General features: G+C 38.0%; 2 protein-coding genes and 1 non-coding gene across 3 annotated transcripts in view; 1 reads left to right on the top strand and 2 right to left on the bottom strand.

The window, feature by feature from the left end:
• LOC105976687 (cysteine-rich receptor-like protein kinase 26) overlaps positions 1–27111 on the bottom strand; it is a 49724-nt gene that overhangs the window by 7477 nt on the left and 15136 nt on the right. The window contains exons 2-7 of the mRNA XM_088818723.1: positions 5288–5416; positions 5058–5176; positions 4762–4972; positions 4369–4609; positions 4087–4237; positions 3641–3964 (exon numbers count right to left, since the gene is read on the bottom strand). Coding sequence (XP_088674849.1) covers positions 3656–3964; positions 4087–4237; positions 4369–4609; positions 4762–4972; positions 5058–5176; positions 5288–5416 — 1160 coding nt within the window. The 3' untranslated portion in view covers positions 3641–3655. The remainder of the gene's footprint in view (positions 1–3640; positions 3965–4086; positions 4238–4368; positions 4610–4761; positions 4973–5057; positions 5177–5287; positions 5417–27111) is intronic.
• Positions 7058–7967, bottom strand: LOC148770489 (cysteine-rich receptor-like protein kinase 29). Its single transcript, XM_088818279.1, has one exon. The coding sequence runs from the start codon at positions 7943–7945 to the stop codon at positions 7058–7060; it is 888 nt and encodes a 295-aa protein (XP_088674405.1). The 5' UTR covers positions 7946–7967.
• On the top strand, positions 24197–24303 carry LOC148770490 (small nucleolar RNA R71). The gene has a single exon (XR_016031473.1). It is a non-coding gene; the product is annotated as a small nucleolar RNA R71 (small nucleolar RNA).

The raw sequence follows: 27111 nt of genomic DNA on the forward strand, positions 1-27111 counted from the left end.
ACTATCCTAGCAAATAAATCTAAACTCCCCTACTGCGGGCGGAAGACGTCCCCACAATGGGATCATCTGCAACAATATCAGCCACAAGCTCTGTGCCTGTCCCATCGACATCTACCTCATCATCCTCTCCATCCGAGACACCAGCCTCCATACCTCGAATCACTTTCTCACTGATACCACCCGCATCGCGAAGATATTTGCGACAAGCACGCACTAATGGCTTATAGACCACAACCAACGCATGTTCCTCAATCATAGCAGCACACTCATCACTACCTCGGAAACTAGCCTTGGTCTCCTCCACAATGGACTCCCTATAAGCTGCACCACCAGATGTCGTGAGGAACCTCTTCCCCGTCGCCTTCTCAACTTCATACTTCTCTTTGAGCTGGTCGTAGCGTCGGATAACCTCGAGCTCATCTGTCTTCTGAACAAGCTCATCTGTCCTCCGAGCGTTCAACAAGATCGGCTCGCGCTACCTCCAACTGGCTTAGAAGATTATCCTCACGCGCCTGACTTCGAGCCCGCTCCTCTTCCTTCCTAGCTTCCACGTTCCTACCGTGCTCCATGAGATATCTCCAAGTCGCTACCAACTACAAAAAAAAAAAAAAAAAATTTACACAAGGAAGAGAGGGAGTAACATCTAATCTTGTTCTAAATAAACAAGGACTCACCCGACATATGTCCCCACCGGCTAACTCTAACATGTGAGAAGGGCCCTTACCAGACATCCGAGCACGATCATACTCCCGAACGAATCCCTCGGTACTCAACATAGGCAGATCACGGTCCGACACATCCCAATACGACTCCTTACCGTCGCGATTCACACCATAGGTAAACAATTGTTTCCTTCCCCCACCATGGAAAGCATAAGTCTCCTCTGGGTCTACCCGGGGACGCTTAGGCACAGCCACATACTCGGTATCCACCCTCTTTCCCTTGCCACGACCCCTCGTCGGCGGAACTTCACCAGCACTACTACGATCATCTGCGACTACTCGAGGAGTTTCTACATGGACCTCCCCACGAGGCACACCACTTGAAGAACCTCCCAATGTAGAGGGTACCTTCTTCGATGCCTTCTTCGACGTCCCATTCGCCTTAGCTTGAAGTGCTGCAAAGGTGATACCCCCATCTACAAAAGATAACAAACACATAAGAGACATGAGGTATACACTACCAACGAACTACACAAAAAAAAAAAAAAAAAACACACACACACACACAAGTCAAGGCAACAAAAAGAAATACGGTGCTGACCCTTCGCCTTTGGTATCAAAACCCTCGGGTCAAATTCCACATCACACAATCCCGACTCTTCAATCCTTTTCGCCATATTCGCAGTTATCGTGAAACTCTCGCAAGTAGGATTCCAAACTACGGGAACGACAAAAGTGGGAGCCCTCACATAAAAAAAATGGGTCTTCCATTTCCCCAAAGATAACTTCACACTCTTCACGAATTGGTAAGGAACGCGAGGATGAAAACAAAAGAAAGGCGTCTGGTTGGGCCGATGTAACGTAAATAACGCCTTGAACAAACTCACGGTCATAGGCAAACCCACTAGAGACACCCTATGGTGAAACGCCTCGAACGTCAGAACGGCAGTGGGAGTGAGCTGACTATACCCTATCTTGAACTCTTCGCAAACCTTCAACAAGGTTGGGTGCGGAGTAATCTGAGATGTACACGTCAAGTAACCCAAAAATACCGTATGAAACCCATCGGGTGGCAAGTACAAACGGTCGCCCTTCTGAGGCAACAGCAACTCGACATTACTTGGCGCTCCAGATAAACGCCGAATAGAGTGCAAATGCTCTTCCGTCAACACACTATCAAAATTAACTAAGTCCAAATTAATTGGCTTCTTTTTCTTTTGCCTCCTCTTATCAACCTCAACATCACCAGACGGAATATCATCTTCCTCCCCCTCCTCATCCGTCGGCTCAATTCCACTACTTGACACAGCATGATCACTCGCCAAAGGGGCGTGGTTAGAATCGTCACTATCGCTCCCAAAATCCACAATTTGACGTCGAGAATAACGCCTACTAGCCACAACTCCATCCACTTGCCCACTAACGTGAATACTCGCTTCTACATCGTCACTCCAAGATTCAATGATTTCTCGCCTCTCGGCACTCCGAACATTCACACTATCTTCGACATCAATTTGCTCCTCATGTTGCTCGACTTGATCGAAAAAACCGCGCCGAAAAATAGCTCCGGACGCGCCCTCACGCGCGCGCGTCCCCTCGGATGACGCGCTCTCACGCGCATTCACCCCCCCTTCCGACGCGCGCTCACGCGCCACAACACTTCCCAGCGACGCGCGCGGACGCGCGCCCTCAGAGGGCAGCCCGCGCGCGTCACCAACACCACCACTCTCCTCCGACGCGCGCGCACGCGCCCCTCCATTGGGCAGCGCGCGCGCGTCAGCACTGCCCCCTTCACCAATCCGCACGCGCGCGTCGGGACACGGCCCACTCCCGCGCGCGTCCCCCCAAACCCGACGCGCCATGGACAGCAGCAGGCCCACGTGGCCTGCTCTCTCTCTCCCTCCTCTCCTCGGTCCGAGTGCAAGCCGTCGGCTCCGCGGCTTCACTCGGCTCCGACTGTAAATTGAAGCGCGCGCTCCTACACTGATTTTGCTGCTCGGCTACACGGCTCGAGCCGACTCCGGTCTCCGAGCCACCTACTTTACACCCCTTCCCCATAGTCCGTGCACCTACTACTGCAGATCCGATTTTTGCACACGGTATTACAAACGTCTCGCGTTCCATGCCCACGGAACTAAAAGTTTTCTCGCCCCCTTCTACCGGATCTCGAAGTTTAATTCGCAAGGATTTCGACTTACCCGGATTCGACATGAGTAATAATTTTCCCGAAGAAAAAATCAAGAAACAAAAAATTTCTACTCTACAGCAAAAAAGTTTTCAAGAGAAAAATAGCACAGAAGAATACCTAGTGTTAAAAGTACATACCCATATTTATTACGCAGGAGATGAAGTTTAAATTTTTCCACCGCAAAAGGAGTCTATTTATCTGGCCCTGGTATAATATTTAAAATCCTTAAATATATACCTCGCTGCCAAATAAACACAATTATCCCTTATTTAAATCAAGAAATAAATTCACCGCCAATGGAAACTATTCAATCCACGACGCAATTAACTCTCGACACGACCCGGACCCCTCTACACAAGTCCCCGTCTCGAATCGAGAGTTGGGGGGCTTAATGATATACCTAAATGGGCCGGCCCAATGGGCCCTCAAATATATCTGCTAATTAGGCTCATTACACGAAAGCCCAAATACCTTCAAAGTAAGGCCTGGGCCCAACAAAGTAAGCCCAATCCAATCACCGAGATATAAATAGGTATTTTACTCATTTGTAAAGGTACGTTCTAATTATTGACAACCAACCACGAGTTTTATTCTCTCTGCTATCTCTACGATCCGTACATCTGACTTGAGCGTCGGAGGGGTTTCCGCCGGATCAACCCCCGGCTTAGTTCACGTGTGCTTATTTTGTAGGGACCTCAGGATCATCGAGTTGACTAGCTACTGATCAGCTTTGCTCTCCCAGCCCGTTTTCTATACTACTCCGGTGAGCTATATTTTAGCATCATCAGATGTCTAGCGGTCTTAGCTACCGTGGATATAACTCTGTAATCGATGCTTCGTTTATGGATTGATCTTTACGTTTTTTCAACTCCATGTCTCTTGAATTGGGTACGAAAAATGCAGGTTGTAATGGCTCTGACAAAGTTGTAGAGACGTTGTTGAGCAATTGAACAACCGAAGCCATTATTGGTCTTTCAATTGCATTTTCTTGTACGCACAACAAACCGATATGAATGCATCTAAATATTTCACGCATATAAGAACCCGAACGATTCGTAGTTAATGTCGGATCTATCATTGCTTCCGGTGTCCCCTCTCTCCAATTTCTCCATGCCTGCAAGTATATATATCTTCTTAGCCAATTACACCTTAATTAGCTTATATGAAATTATATGTTTAACACTAAGTTGACTTCAAATTAAATAACATCTTAAATTTGCTATAACTTTTACTTACAAAACTTAGCATGGTCTCCGAGTTCTCTTCGTTTGGGAAAGAGTTATTATTCCGCCCCCTAACAATCTCCAGGACTAGCACACCAAAGTTGTACACATCCAATTTAACAGACAATTCACCACGCCTGGCATACTCGGGCGCTATATATCCACTGCATTATATGATAAATACGTTATATACGTATTTGGACAATATAACAGAGAAATCGTCATTTTCGAAGGGCATAGGTATTGTAGACTTGATATGTTTTTTGAACTATACGTATATAAGTAAAGGACTTACCGGGTTCCAACAATTGTACCGGTATTACCTAATAGAGTTTCGTCTCGTGGAAACAACCTTGCCAACCCAAAATCAGCTATTTTAGGGTTCATTTCAGCATCTAGTAGGATGTTAGCAGCTTTTAGATCACGGTGAATAACACGTAAACGAGAGTCCTCGTGCAGATAAACAAGTCCTTTCGCAATACCCTCTATGATTTTATGACGCATTTTCCAATCAATATCACAATGTCTCGTCGGATCTACATGCCCAACAATTTCAAATTATTATTATTGATAATCTTCCAAAAAACATAGTAGTGGTAATCACAACTAATAAAATATGAAAAAAAAATGAAGAAAGGTTGTTTGTTAATTAAAGAAAAAAAAAAGAAAATCGAAATAGAAACATTACCAAAAATATAACGATCTAGGCTTCCGTTCTCAACGAATTCATATACAAGAAGTCTTTCAGTCCCTTCCTGCGCAGATCCTAAGAGCCTAACCAGATTCCTGTGCTGAAGTTTTGCAACTAACAACACTTCATTATTGAATTGCGAATCTCCTTGTTGTGAACGCACGGACAACCTTTTCACCGCTATTTCTTCGTCATTTTTAAGTTTTCCCTAAGATAAATTAAAAAGAAAAATCCCTGAATTAACAAATCACATTTTTATTTTATTTTTATCTAGTTATACTTTATGTTCCTACCTTGTACACAACACCAAATCCTCCTTGCCCCAATTTGTTAGCAATAGAGAAATTATCAGTTGCAGCACGAATTGTGCCAAAATCATATTTTTGGAATTCTGAGCTGTTATCATCGTCGTCTAATTCAGCAAGTAAAAATGGGGCAAAGACGACATTAATTAGTTAAATTATTTGAAATCGAGTTGAAACATATCGTAAATAGACAAAGAATTTACTGGCAACTGTTTCACCTGGCTTCTTCGTAAATATTTTCTTTCTCAGACAGACGCCGATGCAAGCACCTACTATCAAACACACAACTACAGAAACAACAATGATGATAATGACAGCCCCGTTTGTATTATCGTCAGAAGCGTTTCCTGCAAATTTCATAGAAATAATATTAGCTTGTCTTATAATTTTTTAAATTGTGTTTTAAATAAGGGTAAATTACAACTACCCTTGATGTATGGTTAAATTACGAAAACCCCCCTCCTATTTAGGTAATTATAACCACCCCTCAATTATAAATCTTCTTACATGTCCACCCTTGCGGTTTCAAATTTAGTGGAATTTTCGAGATTATATGGAATATTATCACTTTTGTACTCGATTTAGCCCATTCGAACTCCACTTTTTGAAATAAGATGAACATAAAATGTGTTTTTTGGCTTGTATATATCAGATTGAGGTGCATCAGAAACTGTATTTTTACAAAAAACGAGTACAAATTACTAGAGCACATTCCACGAAATCTAGATGATTATGTTGAATTTGACACCATAAGGGTGGAAGTGTAAGAAAAAATGATAGTTGAGGGGTAGATGTAATTATCCTAACAAGAGGGATTTTTTCATAAATTGACCATACACCAGGGGTGATTGTAATTAACCCTTTAAATAAAGGGGTCATACAAATAAGCCCATCAATGAGTATTTATTCATAAAAAAATCTAGACAAAAAAAAACTCCTTTACAAATAAGTCCATACACATGGTCCAGATTTTTGTAAAACACTAAAATAGCCCCTCATACTTTAATATGCTCCAATTTCATCACTAATTTAATTTAACCTCAATTTGACCCCAAATTTTACAAACCATTCAATTTTGACCCCAAATTTCACGAATTATTCAATTTTGACCCATTTTTTTTTCAAATCTTTTTTTGCTGCCGGATTCCGGCGTTGACTTTTTGATTTTTTTTTTCTTCCGGATTTTTTCGCCGGTTTCCGGCGTTGACATTTTTTTTAAACAACAATATTGCTGTGATTGACAGTAATATTAACTATATTACTGTTAAATACAATAAAATTAACTATACTACAGTTTAACACAGTAATATTGTTATATTAATCTCTAACACGATAATATTAACACAACAAAACTCTTTATTATTGTGTAATAGAGTAATATTACTATGTTGACCGTTTAACAAATGTAAATATAATAAAAAGCCAAAAGAATTAATATTACTGTGAGTGACAGTGATATTACCGTCAACAACAGTAAGATTACAATAATAGACAGTAATATTATTACGTTACTCCGTAAATAACTCAAACAAACAAAAAAATCCAAACAAAATAATAATATTGATGTGGTTGACAGCAATATTACTATAACAACAATAATATTACCATCAACAACAGTAATATTATTGTGTTTACAGTAATATTACAATAATAGATAGTAATATTATTACGTTACTCCGTGAATAACTCAAACAAAACAGAAAACCCAAAAAATAATAATATTGATGTTGTTGACAATAATATTATTGTGTTTACAGTTAGTTATTTTACTGTCAACGACAGTAATATAATTACGTTGACTTGTCAACAAATCAAACAAAATAAAAATGAATAACAAAAAATAAAAAATAATAATATTACGTTAATTTACTGTCAACGGCAGAACAATTACATAAATGTATTGTCAACGGCAATACAATTACGTTAATTAACTGTCATTGACAGTATAATTACTTTAATCATTTAATAGTTATATCTCCAACATGAAATTAATTACCTGGGAGAGGAGGAGACAATAGTGGCATAGGTGGAGGAGAAGACAATAGTGGCATAGGTGGATAAGATGCATGTGCAGGTGGAGATGCAGGTACTGTCGGTACTGGAGGAGGTGGTGGCGGTGGCGATATAATCGCTCGTGCTTCCTGAATCCTACTTATATTGTAAAACGGTCCAATCTCGTACCGAAGATTACAGCTGATGGTAAGAATCTTCACCGACCCACCACTATCACAACATTCCGAGATCTGTCGATCGGCCGCGACCAAGCAAGCATCGCATTCCTCGGAAGATATATCCGGCGTACACTGCAGCAGCGCGAATATCGTCTGGAAATCCGACACGGTACGGTTCCCGGCGGCAACCTTCATCAGATTGCCGCCGGAAGCCGCCTCCCCGCGGAGGTCGTCCATCAGCAGCCCGCGTGCCTGCCTGAACTGATCGGGGTTCGAAACTTCAGTCCCCTTTTGCTTGTTGACGAAGTAACTACCCGTGGGGGTGATCCGGTATATGGGTTCGTCCGAGTACCTTAACGTGCAGAATTCCGCCCAAAGAATCGCCTTGTTCAGGTTCGGGCACGAATCCAAGATCTTCACGGTAGCGTTTCGGACACAAGCACGACACATGTCGAGATTTATGTCGGCTCGGCAGAGAGCAATGGCGTAGGCTGTGTCGACGCCTCGGTTTTGACCAACCGAAGCGCTGTAGAAACCGGTGTCGTTTATGTTCGTGGAGAGCGATGAGAGAAGGGTGCCGAGATTGTCGCTGTAAGTGCTGTTACTTGTGTATTTGCCGCTCTGGAGGAAGCAGATAAAGTCAGAAGAAGTTGTATCTAATGTGATATTTAGCTGGGCAAAGGTGGACATATTTTTCAGTATCATGACCAAATATGCAGGATTTATGATTTTATTTTACCTATATATACTCTAAAATTGCCTTTTCTGCCAAATAAGAATATTAAATGGTACTCTCCCGAATTTCAAATTTATTCATGTTTCTAATTAGGGGTGGTAAACCACCCGAGTAGGGATGGCAATGGGTACGGGTTTGGCGGGTCTTGGACCCGGAACCGACCCGTTTGAGGCGGGTCTGGGTCGAGTTACGGGTCTTATTGGAACCGACCAAAACCGACCCCGAATATATATATATATATATATATATATATATATATATATATATATATATATATATATATATATATATATATATATATATATATATATATATATATATATATATATATATATATAATTTTAGATTTCTATTTTGTCTATTCTCATTTACCTATTTTCACTGCTTTATTTTTCGAATCTCATTTCTCGTGAGTAATATTTATCACTTGTCGACCACCCCTAATTGTCTTGTATTTTGCATTTTACTTATTATCAAAGTTAAATATAATTAATTGTAATTTTATTGTTCATGTTATGTCAATTGTAGAGATTTTTTAAAATATTGTATTTTAGTATTGAGATTATTTCATAAAAATATACAAGCAAAATGTTATAAAAGTTAAAAAATATTAAACTTTTTGTATGTTAATGGGTCCAACGAGTCTGGCGGGTCAGAACCGTTTAGTTAGGGTCTGGGTTGGGGCGGATCTGGGTCTAAGCTAAAGCGGGTTGTGGCGGGTCTTGGGTTTATATATTTTTCGTGGGTCGGGTTTTGGGTTTAGGCGAACCCGGCCCAAAACCGACCCGTTACCATGCCTAGAGCCGAGTGACTCGTGAGCTCGATGAGTCGGCTCGAAAAAAGCTCGAACTCGAACTCGAGCTTTCTGACGAGCCGATCTCGAGCCTGTTTTTAGCCGTTCGTGAGCTCGCGAGCCTTATTTATTATTTTTTATATACTATTTTTTATTTAAATAATGTATTATAATATAAAATATTATACAAATAAATAAAAATAAAATAAAAATATTAAAAAATACATATATATAATTACAATTTATTGTTTATTTTGTGAGTTTTTTTTAAATAATTTTTAATAATATAAGATAATAATTAAGAAAATATTAAAGAAAACAAAAAAAAAACAATAAAATGAGCTTGGGGTCGGGGTCGGGCTCAACAAAATGGCACGAGCTCGATCTCGAGCAAAAAAAGAACGAAGTCGACAAGCTCGAACTCGATCTCGACAAAATCGACTCGAGCTCGAGCTCGAGCCTACCAAAAGAGGCGAGCTCCGCTCGTTCACACCCCTATTTCTAATTTCTTCCGAGCAAATTGTCATATTTAAATATTTATTTTTTTCCACTTGCATAATGCCAGATCATAGATGGCCAAATATAATTATTGAATATTGAATATACACTTTTCCACCCCTTAAGAAAGACTGGCCTTAATAAAATTACGTTTTTGTCTGATTTTTTTCGATTTTCAGTCCTTTTGTGTAGAAATACAGTAGAATATCACGAAATTATTCAAATCGTTTCGTGGTGTTTTGTACGAAATTAACATCATATTCGTGTTTACCGGTAATTTCGTACAAAACACTACGAAATTATAACTAGTATTTAGTGTAAAACCACACGAAAAAGCAATAAACTGTTTTTGTTATGAGTTTGGTACATTACTAGAGAAAAAGAAAAATGACCTTGACTAGAGACCCCCCTGCAGCTGCCTTTCCGCGAAGTTCGTCGGACAGCATCCTCAGATTCTGCTTGTATTGGTCGGGACTGTATACAGCCCCGCGCCGCACCATGACGAAATAACCGTCGGCCCGAACTCCGAATATGGGCTCGTCTGAGTATCGTAAAGTGCATGTACCTTTCCACAGTATCGTAAAGTGCATGTATTCTTTGGCAATATTATAATAATCAAGAACATTATTAATACCAATGGAATAAACCATTTTTGAGAATCCATATATTAATTATAAGGTTCTTTTTGTTTTTTTTAAGGAGAAGAGAAATGGGATGATTTTTTGGTTAACTGAAAGGTATTAGAATATAATTTAAGAAACTTTCCGCGTAAAATTGCCTTGGTCCACTACTTTTCAGTAGAGGAAGAAAAATAAATAAAAGAATTAATGGCGATCGATCTGTGTAATAACACTAGACTTGGATCTTGACTTTGATTATGCATGAGAAATTTCCGAACACTTGATGTGAATGTGACATGAGTCAATAACATCAAGGGGTAAGTTGAAGGATTTAATTCACACCATTCACCACTTCAAAAAGACCTTGCTAATTAATGTAAGTAGCTTACTATTCATAATGCAATTTTTTCCAGTTACAGTACGAAATAAGTCATTTGTCAAGAAACCCTTTAACATTTTTCGAAAGGGGAAATGTAGTCCTATGGATTTTTCTTTCCTAGTCAAAAACCCAAATTCTAATATTAATTTGATAGACCCCCTAAACAAATTGAAATACCCGTTTTGCCCTTTTCATTATAATTTAAAACCCTAAACCCTAGCCTTTTTTTTTCTTTTCCACTCCCACATCTATCTATCACCAGCCGTCCCCTCCCCCACTTAGACACGGCCACGGGCCAGTTCGGGCCGGTTCCGGGCCGGTTCAAACCGGTTCACGGTTCACATTTTCCGGAACCGGAACCGGCCCGTAGTATGGGCGGTTCAGCGGGCCGGGTCGGCCCGCCGGTTCGGGCCGGTTCCGGGTCGGCCCGGAAATTTTGATTTTTTTTTTTTTTTTTGAAATATTTTATGAATAAGTAAATTAAAAGAAGTACTTTTAAATAGAAAAAAGGAAAAGGAAATAAATGAAAAGACTTGAACTTAATTTTAAATTCAAAATTTTAAAGATTTCGAATTTTAAATGATTTTTTGAAATATTTTATGAATAAGTAAATTAAAAGAAGTGATTTTAAATAGAAACAAGGAAAAGGAAATAAATGAAAAGACTCGAACTTAATTTTAAATTCAAAATTTTAAAGATTTCGAATTTTAAATGATTTTTTGAAATATTTTTTGAAAAAATGGGGGGGGGGGGGGGGGGGGGGGGGGAAATTCAAAAATAAATAAATAACGGCCGGTTCGGGCTGGTTCACTAGCCGTTATTTGCTTTTTTTTTGATTTTTTTTTTTTTTTTTTTTTTTTTTTAAATCCGGGTGAACCGCCGGGCCGGCCCGGCGGTTCACGGTTCACCAATTCTCAGAACCGGACCCGTCCCGGGTAGGACGGGCCGGTTCACTCGGTCAACGGGCCGGTTTGGGCCGTCAACGGGCCGGTTCGGGCCGGTTCCGGGCCCAAAACCGGCCCGTGGCCGTGTCTACCCCCACTCTCTTTATTTCTTTCTCTCTCTCTCTCTTCATCTCCCTCTCTCTAACTCTCTCTCTCTTTTCTTTCTTTCTTTCTCTCTCTTCATCTCTCTCTAACTCTCTCTCTCCCCACAGCCCTCCACCGCCGCCGTTGCTTTCCTCACCTCCTTGTGCCGTCGTCGCTGCTCCCCCACCTCCTTGCGCCGCCGCCGTCGCTGCTCCTCTCACCTCCTTGCGTTGCCGCCGGCGCTGTTCTGATCCACCACTGCCTTGCGCCGCTGCTCCGCCGCCGCCTTGCGTCGCTGCTTCGCCACGGCCTTGTGCCGGCCGTCGTTGCTCCTCCCACCGCTTTGAACTCCGTATTAAACCATCCACTTCACATTTTTAAGTTATTTTTTTAATTTATGAATGTCCATCCATTTTTAATTTATTTTTTTAAGCTCTGAATTCTTACTATTTCACCTTTTTTAATTGTTTTTTTTTTTTATGAAAACCAACTTAATTCGAAAATTTCAAATCGTGATTCGACAATTTGTAGTCAGATTTAATGGTGAATTTCAGATATGGAACCGGTGGTGTTTGATTTGTACATATTTACTGCATTTATAAAAAAAAACCCAGATCTACTATGTTTTTGAATTAATTTAAAATCTTTGGATTAATTTAATTTTTTAATTTATTTTTTTGGATTAATTTATCAAAAAAAAAACCAAATCTACTATGTTCTTGAATTAATTTAATTTAAATTTTTTGGATTACTTTATTTTTTTATTATAAATATATGTAAATTCATTTTTGTATTTATTTGAAGATGATTCAAAATGCCTCAAGTGTGAGATGTTTGTTTGTCTGTAGTAGAAATTTAATGAGTAGTGGTTACTTAGTCATATACAGTCATATGTAGTCATGTATAGTCATGGCTACATATAACTATACATGATTATAGGACCTGTACATATACAGTCATATGTAGTCATGTATAGTCATGGCTACATATAACTATACATGACTATAACACTTGTAGTATACTATAGTCATTTGTAGTCAATTTAAGTTCAGCAAATTTATCCAAAAAAAAAATTATTTTCTTTTGTATTTTTCATGTAATCTTACTCGCATGTTCCATTTTGCTATTTAACTCGTATTTTTTTGTCGCAGGTTTTGCTTATATTATAATTTTACACATGCAGAGAATAAGATGCGATGAAGTGTCTTGTGAAGTTGGATTCATACTACAGTAGTCTAGACTTTATGTCACTATATATAACTACAGATAATTGTGGATAACTATAGTCACATGTAGTAACATACAGTATATGTATGCTATATTCATGTTTGAAGAATATATGCATGTGATTGTATTTTTTCATTTTTTGTTTGTTAGTTGATTTATAATATCAAGATCTAAATTGTGAATTTTTTTTGTTGGTGTAGATGAATTTTGGGGTAAAAAGACAGTACATGACTACATATTATACATGACTTTTGAACTTGTAGTACACTGTAGTCATGTGTAGTATACTTTCAGTTCAGTAATATTACCAAAATTTGAATTTAGAAAAAAAAAAAATTAAAAAATTAAAAATTAAAAAAAAATTAAAAAAAAAGTAGAAAAAATAAAAAATCGAAAAATTAAAAAAATCGAAATATTAAAAATTATTTTATAAAAAAATACATATATACAAGAATAAAAATATTAATAAATTAAAAATGATGATATATGCAGTACAAAAATACTAAGTGCAGAATGATAAATGCAGTTGGTGAAAATGTTGAATGCAGTTGGTCGAAAATTGCAAATAAGTGCACAATAGTATTTTTGCCTCTCCAGGGGGCTATCTCAGAGGAATATTTTTAGGGGTGGACCTATCCCTATATATTTTTCATATGAGGGGTGTATATCAAATGGACCCTTTTCGAAATCCTCTCAACCTCCAAGTATACCAACTTTTGTAGATCGTGATTTGTTTTCATTACAATCAGTTAAAACCCAACAATTATCAAGATGGCCAACATCGATCCCGTAAATGAGATAAAAAAATTACGTTTTTGTCTGATTTTTTTCGATTTTCAGTCGTTTCGTGTAGAATATCACGAAATTATTCAAGTCGTTTCGTGGTGTTTTGTACGAAATTAACATCATATTCGTGTTTACGAGTAATTTCGTACAAAACACTACGAAATTATAACTAGTATTTCATGTAAAACCACACGAAAAAACAGTAAACTGTTTTTGTTATGAGTTTCGTACATTACTACACGAAATGTATATACTTATTTCGTGTACTTTTATACGAAATCCCTAGTTATTTTTATGTTTTTTTTTTTTTTTGTGTGCAAGTATCTAACTTCTTTTTTACGCAGCCATATGAAGACAATTTGTATTTTGATCCCTTGATTTTGGAGCGAAACGAATATGAAGATTTCTCTCACTTCTTCCAAGTTGATATTGTGTTCGATTATAGGGAAGAATTAATCAAGTGGGCCAAAGAAACTGCAGTTAGTCATTGTCACCGTTTGATTTGTCAGTCTAGAAGGGAGAATGCACAATACTTGACGTGTGACAAATACGGACATGGCCGATAAACGAATATTGATGTGGAATATCTTAGAAACATTGGAACAAAAAATGTGGTTGTTCGTTCAAATTGATTGGCAAAAAGTCAAGGTTTGATGAATTATGGCGGTTAACTGTCAGCAATGGCAGGCATACTCATCCTCCGGCTTTGTTTCCTCACGGACATGGTACGACTAGTCGTATAACTCCACAACAGAAAGCACGAATTAAAGAATTGAGAAATTCTCACGTAAAGACAATGCTAATCATGGATAGATTGAGGAAAGATGATCCGACGATACAAACCTCTATGAAACATGTTTACAATGAGTTGACCAAGATTAAATCTGAGGAAATGGAGGGCGTGACTGTTATTCAGTTTATGATGCATAACTTTCAACAAGGCGAGTATCGATATTGACATCGCGCCGATAGTGAAACGAGCAACACAATAACAGATGTTATGTTTGCATTACCCGAATCTATTAAGTTACTACGGCTCTTCCCGTATGTTATATTGATGGACTGCACATACAAAACCATTAAGTAAGTAAAAATTACGATTGTTTAAATTATGATTGTTGTGTTTTAATGTATTGTATTGTTTAAATATGTAAAAACCATTGTTGTAAGTATGGAATGCCTCTTTTGGAAATAATTGGGATAACTCCAGTTGGGAGGAATTTTACGATTGTTGTTGCATTTATGTCGCATGAAGATGCAGACACCTACTAGTGGACATTGAATTGTTTGAGAGAGTTGCTAGATGGTGTCGAATTGGAAGCGATCTTGACAAACAGGGAGTTGGATCTTTTGAAAACACTGCCAAATGTCTTCCCAGTTTCGTATCATATGTTGTGTATATTCCATATAAACAGAAATGTTGAGGCAAATGCGACGAAATTTATGGGAGGCAACAAAGACCAATGTCTAATATTCCGACGTGTGTTGTGGGCTAAATTGGTGAAATCAGAAATCGAAGAAGAGTATCATTACAATTACAATGAAATTCTTGGACAATATGCAGGGTATCCTAGACTGATACAATATTTGAATGATAAGTGGTTGATATACAAGGAGAAGTTTGTTCGAGCCTATACCCGCAATGTGTATCATTTTGGCAACACGAGCACCCACAGGTATTACATGTTTTAGTTATTTAAATGATAAAATATATGATATAAAAATAATATTTATTTTGTAATTTGATTGTCGTTGTATACTTTGATTGTTGTTGTAATCGGATAGGGTGGAGAGTGCTCATTCTTCTGCGAATGGTTGGTTAAATGCTTCGACCGGAGGTCTGGATAACGTGCAAGGCAAACTTCGGGACCAAGTTTATATCCAAATTAGTCAGCTGAAGTGTGATTTTTCATTATCATCCAAGATAAGGAAGCATACTGCAGCATGGCCGTGTTTTCAGGGTTTGATTTGTTATGTTACGCATCTGGCATTAGAGAAATTGGATCAAGAGTTGGAGTCCCCGGCGAAGCAAGATCCGAGTATTTGCACACACTATCTTTGGAATACTCATGGGCTCCCTTGCGCATGCAAAATTGTGCAAAAAATGGAAGATAATGACACGTTCGTCATTTCAGACTTGTATCTATTCTGGAGTACCATGGCAGTTGAGCATTCGAAACTACCTGAGTATCAAGTAAAACACGAGGAGATTGTGGATAGACAGATTGATGACCTGAATTGCAATTTGAAGAAGATGAATTGCAGGAGTAAGATAAATGACGTGGCCTCATTGTGTGGCATCATTTATCCGTCTACATCGCATCTGTTTGAGCCATCATTTGTTAAGACCAAAGGACGACCAAAGAATAACTCGACAAAGAGAGACCCTTCCGGATGGCAGTATCATATTGATGAGGAGACAATTAAGTGTCTTGTGATTCCAAGGGTCGCCAAACCTCATCTGGTGCAAAGATTCCTAATGCACTGACGGAACGCGTCAATCGAAGATGAAAGGTCGTGGTTCTTGTATTCCCACACAAGAATCTGATGCCCCTACAATACCTGCACATGAAGGAATTGACTTTTATTCTTTCGTGCCCAGATTTATGGTCTGTCTTATTGAAGATTATGTTAACGTGATGGCAGATGGCAACTGTGGGTACCGGTGCGTTGCTCAAGCCGTGTACGGGGATCAAGAAAGATGGCCGCAAGTGAGAGGGGAATTGCTTATTGAGTTATACGAGCATGCTCATGTGTACACGGCGATGTTTGGCAGTACTGGATACGTTGAGGTCATAAGCAAGTGTGATTGGACCTCAGGGCCTTGTCCACAAGCTTATTGGATGGACATGAATGAAATGGGATTGGGCATTGCTACCGAATACAGTGCATTAGTGGTACTTTTGACCCAAGTCTGACTTACCTTCCTATGTTTGGCAGTGGTCACTTATCATGTATGATTGTTGTGACATTTCACAACAATCATTTAATGTTTGTTAATTTGGTCGCGAATAGTCCTCTACCACCTATCCATCCGGCATGGCTACATCATAGAGCTAAAAACCTGAAGCACTTACTCAAAATGTTCAAACCCCGACTACTCTTGTACGAACAATTAAAGTATGGTCGGTAGTTCAATTTGTATTTGTATTTGAATTTTAGATCAATTTGTAGTTGTATTTGAATTTTAGTTCAATTTGTATTTGTATTTGAATTTTTAGGTCGATTTATTTTTTTTACTTGAGTTTAAGAATATTTATGTTAATGTATTTTATTTATTTGAGTGTCTGAAATAAGTTGGTTAAATTAAAAAAACAAATCAATTAGTGATTTCGTACTAAATTTTACGAAACATTACCTTATATTTCGTGGAAAAATCCACGAATTATAAAGTGTAATTTCGTGGAAAATTCCACGAAATATAATGTGTAATTTCGTGTTTTATGCTACGAAAGAGGAGATTTTTTTCAATCCAACAGTTTCGTCCTTCATATTCTATAATAATAAACACGTACATTTCGTGTAAAAATACACGAAATTCTTGAGTGAATTTTGTAATATAACAAACGAAATAGCGGGCGAATTTGAGTTTATTTTTTAAGAAAAGTTACAAATGAAATAAACCGCACTGCAAGGCGGTAAAAGTTGCACTATGAATAGCATTTCAATTTGGATATTGACACAAGGGACCAAGTAAGAGGTCTCATATCATTGACCATTTCAACAACCCCATGAAATTATGTACACACTCAATTTCATTATGCGAATAAAATTTAAGGAAAAATTAGCAAACCCCTTATTTTGGAAATTCATGTAAGGGACAACCTTCGTTTTCTCATAACTAGTAACTTTATCGGTGCGATGCACGGGATTGAAAAAACTTATCCGAAAGATCAACCGTGAAAGTGCTTACTTTACAAATGAGAGTCGCGTTTTCATCTTTAATTTTTGCAATTGCACTTTGCAGATCTGTGACCTCTTTCTCTAAGCTTGTTTTCTCGAATTCAAGTTGTGCAATTCTGCTGTTAATATTTGAAGTATGTTCTTGTACACTCGAAGGCGATCCATGTTGACGATAACTGAGAGAAAATTGTGTGATGTCATTGTCGGAATCTGCATCTGTTCTACCATATGACTTTTTTTCATTGTTTGACGGTGAGTTGGGCATTTTAGAAACATCTACAGTTGTTGCCAATGCATCCAATCGTCTGGTATTTGCCTCTTCATTATTACCACAATGATTGTCTTCTCCTTAACCAGGGGAATTTTTTTCTGTTTGATCGACTAACTTCTTTTTGCCCTTGACTTTTCTCTTTGAATCAGATTCATCGTTCTTATGGGGCAAAACTCCTTTAGTTATTCTCTTCCTTTTGTTTGCTTTCTTTTTCCCAACTGGTTGTTCTTGTTGCTCGTCACCAACTTCACTATCCTCAATGTCATCAACGTCATCTTCTTCATCTTCAAGTTGTCCCAGAGTAGTAGCTTCGAAATCTATTGGTGCCAAAGTTTTAACAGAAACATGTAATGATACACTAACATTGTTTTATATTACTGTGACTGGCAGAGAAATAGTACTTTTTATTACATCAATGTCAACTACACTGTCACTGACAGTGAAATAATGTTTTTACTATCTTACATGGTATGTTAATACAGAATAATAGATTGTTTTATGGTTTTCTTTTTACCTGGTCTGGTTCTAAATGCTTTATCGAAATTTTGTTGGCTTTGCGACATACATCTTTCAAGTTCCATTTTCGATTTCTTGGAAACCTTTCATTTTTTTCTGGATCAATTGATGATGATCGCTCAAGAAACCAGTACTGTAAACAAGAAAAAATTAATCAGTAATATAAAAAAAATTGGGTTTTTAAATTTCGAATTTTTTATTTTACATACTAGTGAGGGATATGTTGAGATGCATTCATATTGGGTTGTTGTGCGTTCAAGAAAATGCAGTTGACAGACCTACAATGGCTTCGATTATTTTGATGCTGAATAGCTTATCCATAACATTGCAAATGCCGTCAGAGCCTGCATTTTTCATGTCTAGTAGGTCTGGTCAAGAAACTCCACTGCTTCACCACAAAATCGATTCGAGTGAGTCGGAGTTGACTAGGTCTTTAGAGGCTAAGTTTGGTCAATATTCGAGTGAGTCGGATTTATACCCACGCTAATTAATATTTTTTTGAACTTTCACATCGTTTCGTATTGGAACTAAATAATATTTGTTTTATGTCTTCTCATTTTCTCCAATATGTATGTTTATGTGTTTTTTTTTTTTTACTTTTCCTTTTCTGTTTGAGGAGATTCTTCTCTTGTATGATGTCTCGTTGATATATTACTAGCTAGGAGATCTTGGGCCAACAAAGGAACATATATTATGTACATTGTAATATAGATAGATTTCTTAATTATGTTCTATGACTAAAATGATGTTCAAATTAGGAACTACTATTATATTTCGTTTGGGACAGCTGAACTTGTATTCATTTCCGGTTGGAAAAAAATGGTTTTAACGCATTGGTTGGGCTTGAGATTTGACAAAATATTAAATTATATTAAATTAATTGTTGCGTTGTATGTTGTTTATGGTGGATGATGTGCAGAAGTGTGCTATGAAGTGAAATTCATGTTATAGACGACACCATTCGACCATAATTTTGGTTGTAAAGAAGAAACATGATGTTGGAAAAAAAAATCATTGCCCACATAGTACTCTGTTCTTCTCATAATTGATTTTTGAGATTGGTTACCATTAATTCTTTTCCATCATCATGTTCCTTCTTATGAATAATCATCCACTAAACACACATATACAGATTGCGTATTATTATGTCTAGATCAATGGTACAGAATCCTCCGGTATAATTCAATCCATTCTTCTCACCAGGTGTTGCACCTCATGGACCGAGAAGAACTGTTCACGCATTTAAATGAATTTAAGTTTCAGTTTTCAATATAACTCTTGTATTTTTCAAATATAAAAGAATACTGTTGGGTGCTAAATACCTAACACGCAAGTGCACGTATCGCAAACAAGTAGTAAAAGTGGACTCGTGAGAGTCGGATGTCGATCCCACAGGGAATACTCAAATTATCTAATCTTAAGTACCAAATTCTAACAATTATGATTTTTATCCAGCCTACGCAAAGTTGTCAAATTTAATCAACTAAATAATTAAACTAAATTATGAAAGCAAATAAACACGAGAAAATATCAATGAAAACGGACCTAGGATTTTATCTTCCTCCTATGCAAGAATTGCTCACCCAAAACCCCTCAATTATGAAATATATGATTCGTGATTATTAACCCGAGACACTAATTTACTCATAACCCGCTGTCGCGTGTATTATGAGTCTATTATTCATAAACGGTTCACTATATGTCTATGCAAACAAATTATGAATAAAGCATTAACTAACAAGTCTCGTAAATGGCTACCTAAGGTGATATCTGTATGTCTACGACACCACATGCAATTGACACACTCATCCGGTGAAAACTACTCGAAGGTTCTTATACTTACCATCTAATTATCAAAATAACTATGTCGAGTCAATCCCAATAATCACAGATAAAGCACATAAATTGATCAAGTTCATGCACTAACAATCATAACAAGTATAAGAAATAATCATAAAATCATAATTGCATAATCTCAAGAAAACGGGTTCACCATCCCCACATAGGGTTCCAACAAAATCCTAGATTAAAAACTTAGCTACTCATGTTCTCTACGAAAAACATAATAAAAATATAAAAAGACATAGATTAAGAAAAGATAGATAAAAGAAGAATTGTGATGAAGAGTTGTCAATTCTCCGTCTTCGATTCTTCGTTCTCTCGCTCCTCTCGCTCCAAGGTTGTGTCAAAAGTCCTCTAATTCGTGCTTGGTTTGGGCTTAAATAGATGTCCCAACTTGGTAGATGATTTTAGGTTTCCTTGTGTGATTAAAAGTCCAAAATTGTCTCCAGCGTGTGTTGGCACGGCCGCGCGAAAATCAGTGCAATTCTCACACGGCCGCACGAGAATCGCCGAAACCTTCTGCCCAATTTCTGCATTTGGCACGGCCGTCCCATTTTTAGGTGTGAATTTGGGACGGCCGTCCCGTGCCAATTTTTTCAGATTTTTGATTATTTCACTTTTAGCCCATATTTTCTCCAAAATTTCAGTTTTGACCCCAAACTTTTCCAATTCTTCAATTTATACCTAAAATACAATAAATCAACTTTTTAAGCACCAATTATCGTTAAATCACACCAAAAGCTCAAATAAAAAGGTACGATAAAGTATAAAAATATATACTTAATATATACTTAACACACCCCCAAACTTGATCTTTTGTTTGTCCTCAAGCAAAAACTAGCAACTTTCACAGCAACACTCTCAACAAATGCCTCTCATCACATAGATTAATGATCAACTTTCATTTTTTCAGAACTTGCAATTATCATGACAATTCTCAAAAATTTACAAGCTCGTAATTCAAAGATACGTATTCACTCACCATTGCTAAAAACCACAAACCATGCTATCGCTTCAAGTATCCCATATTTGTACGTTAAAAATGGAGAAAATTTATACTTACATAATAATATTCAACTCCAAAGACTCACCAAATTTCTTTACTCGGCTAGTATCAAATAATTGAGCTATTGAGATCATTGGGACTTTTTGGCTTTCAAATGTTGGGCTTTTTGGTTCGAGGTAGAAGATATGGGTAAAGGTGGCTATGCTTCTTGAATTGAGGTGATTACGCCAAATTTTGAAAGATAGGCGTTTGAAACAATGAATTCACCTCTAAGGACTTTAATTAACTCGATTCTTAAGAGTTCAAAAGTCTCCACTTTTGCTCTTAAGACAATGGATCGAGCTTTCAAAATAATTCAACAACTAGTCCTTACTTCCCCTTCTAGTCTCTTCTTCTTCTTTTTCTTTCTCTTTTTTTTTTCTTTTTTTTTTATTTCTTTATTTTTTTTTTTTTTCGAAGAAGAAGAAGGACCTTAGTAAAAAATTTCGACCGAACTTCAAGGGTTAATTTTTCAAAAATCTCCACTTATTCTACCTTATACACATTGGCTAAAAGAAAGAACACCGTTTCTCCAAGGCTCAATCAAGGTTCGAATGATAAAAATTTAAAGGTAGGCTTGAAAGGCTCAAACGGTTCAAAGATGGCCCAAATCACTTCCCAAATTGCTCAACAATGTAATATTTCACTTTGTAAATTCATAAGACAAGTTCTAAAACCGAATAGCATATGATATAACATAAATTAACTCAAATTTTAAAACACAAAACTTTCAACCAAAGCAACGTATAATTCGAGATTCCTAACAATGACTCCTTCTTACGACACTTTGAATCAAAAGCTCACCAAAATTCGATCAAAATCAAGATAAAGCAAGCAATTTCATCATTAAACATCGACCATCTTTCATCATCATGATTCATCGAAGCATTTATCTCAAACACATTTTTTTTTTTCGAAAGCAATCAATAAACTAAAACAACTAAAAAAAAAAAATCCTAAGGCATGCAAACTATTAAATTAAAGCACATAAAAACAAGCAATTTTTCGCATGCAAACTATTAAATTAAAGCACATAAAAACAAGCAATTTTTCACCCCCAAACTTAAAATTTACATTGCCCTCAATGTAATTAGCACGAAGTTCAAGGATAGAATACACCTGAATAAGTCGTTTTGGCCATGTCCGGGCTGCTCTTCCACCCGCGCCTTTATTATGCTTCTGTTGAAGTTCGCACGGCCGTATGAGATTTTGAACTGTTTTCCGCACGGCCGTGCGAAACTTGAATTCTGGGCAGTAGCCTATTGTTTCTCGGACGGCCGTGCGAGAATTTAGTGTAAATTCCGCACGGCCGCGCCCTTCTCAATTTTGGGCAGTAGCCTCTCCGATTTTCCACACGGCCGTGTGAAGTGCGAAATTGCACTTTGACCCCTGAAAATAAAAAAAAATGCTTATTTAATTAGCTTGCATGCTTATAAAATAAATAAATAAAATAAAACAAGAAACATAAATAAATAAATAAAAACGAAAATCTCGGGTTGCCTCCCGAGAAGCGCTAAGTTTACAGTCTTCAGCCAGACTTTGTTCCTGCTCTTCAATTCCTTAGCTTTTGAACCCATCTCCTTACATCCTTTTGGAGAAAGTCTTGAATAAATGGGTTGATCCGATTCTTCTTTCGACTGGTTCGCTTAGGAATGCCCTTGAATTTATTCTTCTTGATGTCATGAGGTTTGCCAACATCGTCTTTTATTACGGTGTTTTGAGTAGGTGTTGTAACCAACTCAACCTTTTTCTCTTGTTCTCCTACATGCACGTTAGTATCCACAAAAAAATTTAAATCATGTAATTTAACAGGAAAAAGTTTAGAATCACTTACCTCATCAAGAAGATAACATCCATTAGCCGTAATAGGCTTTTCATCCACCCGGTACACCTTGAAGATCACCGTTTCGTCCCCCACACTCATTCTTAGCTCTCTCTTTCCTACATCAATAATTGACCTACCGCTCGCTAAGAAGGGGCGTCCTAAGATAAGGGGAATATTTTCATCTTCCTCTATGTCTAGTACTAGAAAATCGGCCGGGAGTATAAACTTGTCTACCTTGACCAATACATCCTCCACTATACCTAAAGGGTGAGTAAAAGATCTATCGGCTAGCTGCAAGGTCACGGAAGTGGGCTTAATTTCTCCTAAATTTAATTTCTCATAAATTGATAAAGGCATTAAATTTACGCTCGCCCCTTGATCACACAATGCCCGCCCAAAATACCTAGTACCTATTGTGCATGGAATGGTACAACTCCCCGGATCTCTAAGCTTCGGTGGATTTTTATTTGAAATGATAGCACTACTTTGCTCATTGAGGTCTACTATTGCTGCACATTCCGGAAGCCTCAGCTTCTTCGATACAACTTTCTTTATAAACTTAACCCAATTCGGCATATGCTTAAGTGCCTCAACAAAAGGAATATTAACATGCAATTTTTTAAGATAATCCAAAAACAACTGAAATTGCATATCAAGCTTAGAATTTTGCAAACGTTGAGGCAATGGTACCTTGGGAGTAGGTTCACTTACTGTGATCTTTGTGTGGCTTGGCTCGACCTCGGTTTTTTCCTTGGGCTCCTCTGCAATAGACGGTGGTGCTACGGCCTTTTTAGGTTGTTCATCTAACTGTCTCCCATTTTGCAAACTTACTGCATTGCACTGCTCGATTTTGCTCTTTCGAGGATCTTCCGTATTCGACGGCAGTGCTCCCAATGGCCTCGCGTTTAGCTGGGTTGCAAGTTGACCCATCTGCGTTTCCAAATTTCGGATGGAGGCTTGAGTGGTTGTCATAAATTGCGCCAATATATTTGCGAGATCTCCACCTTGAGGTTGAGCTTGAGGCGGATTTTGGAATCCGCGGGCCTTTGTCCTTGCTGATTTCCTCCCCATCCAAAGTTGAGGTGATCTTTCCATCCCGGATTATACGTGTTGGAGTACGGGTTCCTCTGTTGTCGGTTGGTGTCATGCACATAATTCAGAGACTCCGTTTCTTCTACGCGCTGGTCGGGAACTTGGTCTGCGTGGACTTGCTGAGTCTGCAATGCCGCTACTTGCTTTGATAGCTTCTCTAACTGGCCGTGATTGCAGTGACACCGTCTAACTCCAAAATTCCTCCCGTCTTGACTGCTCCGCTGTTCGACCGGTCCGATGCCCGCATGTATTTATTTCTGGCGATTCGCTCCAAAAGCTCGTATGCTTCGTCGTAGGTCAAACTCATGAACATGCCTCCAGCTGCAGAGTCGAGCACGGTTCTCGAGTTGTCTTGCAATCCATCGTAAAATATTTGCAGTTGGCGCCACTCTTGAAGTCCATGATTTGGGCACCTCCTTATTAATTGCTTGAACCGCTCCCACGTTTCGAACAATGCTTCACCGGCTTCTTGTATGAAATTTTGAATTTCTCTTCGGATTCTCTCAGTTTTTGTTGGGGAGTTGTATGTGTTCATAAAGAGTTGTGCTAGCTGGGGCCAAGACGAGATGGAGTGCGGTGCTCGAGTTTGTAGCCATTCCCGGGCTGCGCCTTGTAAGGAATGCTTGAACAGGCGGAGTTGCAGTGCTTCGGGTGATACTCCGTTCATCTTGTGCGAATCACACGTCTCGAGAAAATTGACCAAGTGGAGATGTGGATCTTCATGAGCCAATCCGCTGAATAACCCATTGTTTTGGAGCATAGTGAGGAGTCCCGCTCGAATTTCAAAATTGTTGGCTTCAATGGGGGGCTGCTGGATGCTTGATTGAAACCCATTGAGTGTTGGGACGGTGTACTCATGCAGTGCTCGTTGACGGGGTGGTGGATTAATTAGCTGGCGTTGTTCTTGCTCATTGACGATTTCTCCTAGCGCATTCGGTAGGCGTCCTTGACCCTCTCCCTTACGATTAATTTCTTCTTCCATCGTTGCGGGAATGTTGCGAGTTAACCGTTGATTTCTCCTGGCTTGCCTAAACCTTCGCTCAATTTCGGGGTCAAGAGGTAGCAACCTCGTGTCGTATCCTCTTCGCATAAAAAGTACCTAAAGCAAAATAAAATAAAAAAAAATTAAATAAAATAAATAAAACGGTTGAAGTAAGAAAAATTGCTCAAATTTAATATTAGGATAAATAAATAATTTAGCCGTATTCCCCGGCAACGGCGCCAAAAACTTTTTGGGCTGCTAAATACCTAACACGCAAGTGCACGTATCGCAAACAAGTAGTAAAAGTGGACTCGTGAGAGTCGGATGTCGATCCCACAGGGAATACTCAAATTATCTAATCCTAAGTACCAAATTCTAACAATTATGATTTTTATCCAGCCTACGCAAAGTTGTCAAATTTAATCAACTAAATAATTAAACTAAATTATGAAAGCAAATAAACACGAGAAAATATCAATGAAAACGGACCTAGGATTTTATCTTCCTCCTATGCAAGAATTGCTCACCCAAAACCCCTCAATTATGAAATATATGATTCGTGATTATTAACCCGAGACACTAATTTACTCATAACCCGCTATCGCGTGTATTATGAGTCTATTATTCATAAACGGTTCACTATATGTCTATGCAAACAAATTATGAATAAAGCATTAACTAACAAGTCTCGTAAATGGCTACCTAAGGTGATATCTGTATGTCTACGACACCACATGCAATTGACACACTCATCCGGTGAAAACTACTCGAAGGTTCTTACACTTACCGTCTAATTATTAAAATAGCTATGTCGAGTCAATCCCAATAATCACAGATAAAGCACATAAATTGATCAAGTTCATGCACTAACAATCATAACAAGTATAAGAAATAATCATAAAATCATAATTGCATAATCTCAAGAAAACGGGTTCACCATCCCCACATAGGGTTCCAACAAAATCCTAGATTAAAAACTTAGCTACTCATGTTCTCTACGAAAAACATAATAAAAATATAAAAAGACATAGATTAAGAAAAGATAGATAAAAGAAGAATTGTGATGAAGAGTTGTCAATTCTCCGTCTTCGATTCTTCGTTCTCTCGCTCCTCTCGCTCCAAGGTTGTGTCAAAAGTCCTCTAATTCGTGCTTGGTTTGGGCTTAAATAGATGTCCCAACTTGGAGATGATTTTAGGTTTCCTTGTGTGATTAAAAGTCCAAAATTGTCTCCAGCGTGTGTTGGCACGGCCGCGCGAAAATCAGTGCAATTCTCACACGGCCGCACGAGAATCGCCGAAACCTTCTGCCCAATTTCTGCATTTGGCACGGCCGTGCCATTTTTAGGTGTAAATTTGGGACGGCCGTCCCGTGCCAATTTCTTCAGATTTTTGATTATTTCACTTTTGGCCCATATTTTCTCCAAAATTTCAGTTTTGACCCCAAACTTTTCCAATTCTTCAATTTATACCTAAAATACAATAAATCAACTTTTTAAGCACCAATTATCGTTAAATCACACCAAAAGCTCAAATAAAAAGGTACGATAAAGTATAAAAATATATACTTAATATATACTTAACAAATACCCATATGTATATTTCAATGGTTGTTGGAAATTTGAATATTATTTTTGGAATTTGTTAAAGAAGGTGATCAAACCCACTACCTCTCCCATACAAATCAAGTTTTCTACCACTTCAACTAGAAGTATGTGTAGATCTGTCACAGTGTTGATCTACTCCTCAGTTAATCTTCGCCGGTGGTTTTGTGAATTAAAAGAAATATATGTAACAAATAACGGGAATGCACGTTGTAGTTGATTATTTGTTTTACTTCCGCTGCGTCCGATCTCAAATTTGATCGTTTCCAATTTGTTTCACAATTTGATTTTGTTTGATTTGCAATGTGTTTCTTCGTTTCGCGATCTGTTTTTTCATTTCGTGGTCCAGTTTCTTTTCTGTTCATTTCTCGCTTTATCGATATGACTGATTTAATGGCAGATAATCGTATTCGTACCATGGTTGATGATCCCCATGGTCCATATTTTCTTCATCCTTCTGATGGCCCATGCCTTATTTTGGTCTCCATGCCGCTTCAAGAAGACAATTATGACTCGTGGTGTAGAGTTATGTCTTTGTCTTTGCAAGTCAAGAACAAATTCAGTTTTGTGGATGGTTTCCTTTCTAAGCCTGATGCCGAAGAACCGGTTTTGTTGTGGCGTGGTTGGGCAATAACAATGTTGTTATTTCATGGCTTTTGAATTATGTGTCTAAGGAAATTCAAGGGAGTATTATCTTAGTTTCAGCTCATGAAATTTGGCAAGATCT

The sequence above is a fragment of the Erythranthe guttata genome, chromosome 5 (genome assembly GCF_056151865.1).
Source record: "Erythranthe guttata isolate IM_541 chromosome 5, IM_541, whole genome shotgun sequence".
Lineage (NCBI taxonomy): Eukaryota > Viridiplantae > Streptophyta > Magnoliopsida > Lamiales > Phrymaceae > Erythranthe > Erythranthe guttata.

Bases quoted from the DNA above. Each gene is read 5' to 3' on its own strand.
- LOC148770489 (XM_088818279.1), bottom strand. From the start codon at position 7,945: ATGATACTGAAAAATATGTCCACCTTTGCCCAGCTAAATATCACATTA.